The sequence below is a fragment of the Penaeus monodon genome, chromosome 24 (genome assembly GCF_015228065.2).
Source record: "Penaeus monodon isolate SGIC_2016 chromosome 24, NSTDA_Pmon_1, whole genome shotgun sequence".
Classification (NCBI taxonomy): domain Eukaryota; kingdom Metazoa; phylum Arthropoda; class Malacostraca; order Decapoda; family Penaeidae; genus Penaeus; species Penaeus monodon.
Genome location: NC_051409.1, coordinates 24,338,851 through 24,339,887, shown reverse-complemented (window position 1 = coordinate 24,339,887; position 1,037 = coordinate 24,338,851). Strand labels below are relative to the sequence as shown.

The following is a 1,037-nucleotide window of genomic DNA, read 5'->3' as shown; positions in this document are numbered from 1 at the left end:
TATCTAAACTGCCAAAACCTTTTCCCAATGAGGCAGAATATGACATCGGAGCAATATGCCCCTTAAATTCCCTTTGTATAATTATGTTAAAAAATATAATATTTCGAGATTTGATTCATATATCTCACAGTACTGAAACTATTGTATTATCACGTGATTATACGTAAAATTAAGACATTGACATTTTTCTTTGGAATAGATGCTGACAGCTTAATGCACAATTTTTTTTTTTTTTATCATTTCTGGTTTGTTTGATTTGCTCACCATTTCACCGGGCATATTTTCTGTGAAGATGACGCTGAGGTCTAAAGGGGCGTTTCCCCACCACGGGCTCTCCCAGCCCAACTGCACCTTATCGGCCAAGCCCAGCTTCGTCACCTGATAAGTGTAATGTTCTGGTTTGGGTTGCTGTTTTATACATGCTTCAGTGTCAACTAGCTACTTTCATATACAACCACTTTCTAGATAGTTCCACGCGAACTAAAAGAAATGTTAACATTTAAGTTTTAGACAGTTAACGAGGGAACTCATCAACGTGCAAATTAAAGTTTGCACGTATGGATATTCCTATTCTTAATGTCAGACATATCTATCGAGGGTGAACAGTGCCTCCACAGTAGGCATGGGACCAAGGAATGAAAACAGAAATATTACAGCCATAGCGCTTCGATAACCCGACTTGAGAGCGGGGGTGAATATCTTGTCGTGTCGCTCCTTGAGGTGCCCGATGGAGGCCGTGACGATAACGTGGTTCGCCAGGTAGGAGGTGCCGTCCTGGGTCACCACCAGCACGCGATTCCTCAGGCGCTTCCCCGCCACTTTTCGCCCGTAGAATATCCTACAGACGGGCGAGGACATCTTCACGTTGGCATCTGGGATATCGGCCTGAATGAAGGGAATGAAATATGACAGAAAGTACAGTAACTCGGATATGCGTGTTTAAAAAATAAATGTTTTCTGAAAATTCGTCGACAGAAAATGAGTCCATTTTTCTAACCAGTATACTATGATAACTGTATTTCTGTGATACTGTTTAA

At 41.5% G+C, this 1,037-nt stretch overlaps 1 protein-coding gene across 1 annotated transcript in view; it reads right to left on the bottom strand.

Annotated features, from left to right (window-relative positions):
• LOC119589001 (spermine oxidase-like) overlaps positions 1–1,037 on the bottom strand; it is a gene marked incomplete at its 5' end in the record, with an annotated part of 3,429 nt that overhangs the window by 1,187 nt on the left and 1,205 nt on the right. Inside the window, 2 exon segments of the mRNA XM_037937597.1 lie at positions 265–378; positions 655–885. Coding sequence (XP_037793525.1) covers positions 265–378; positions 655–885 — 345 coding nt within the window.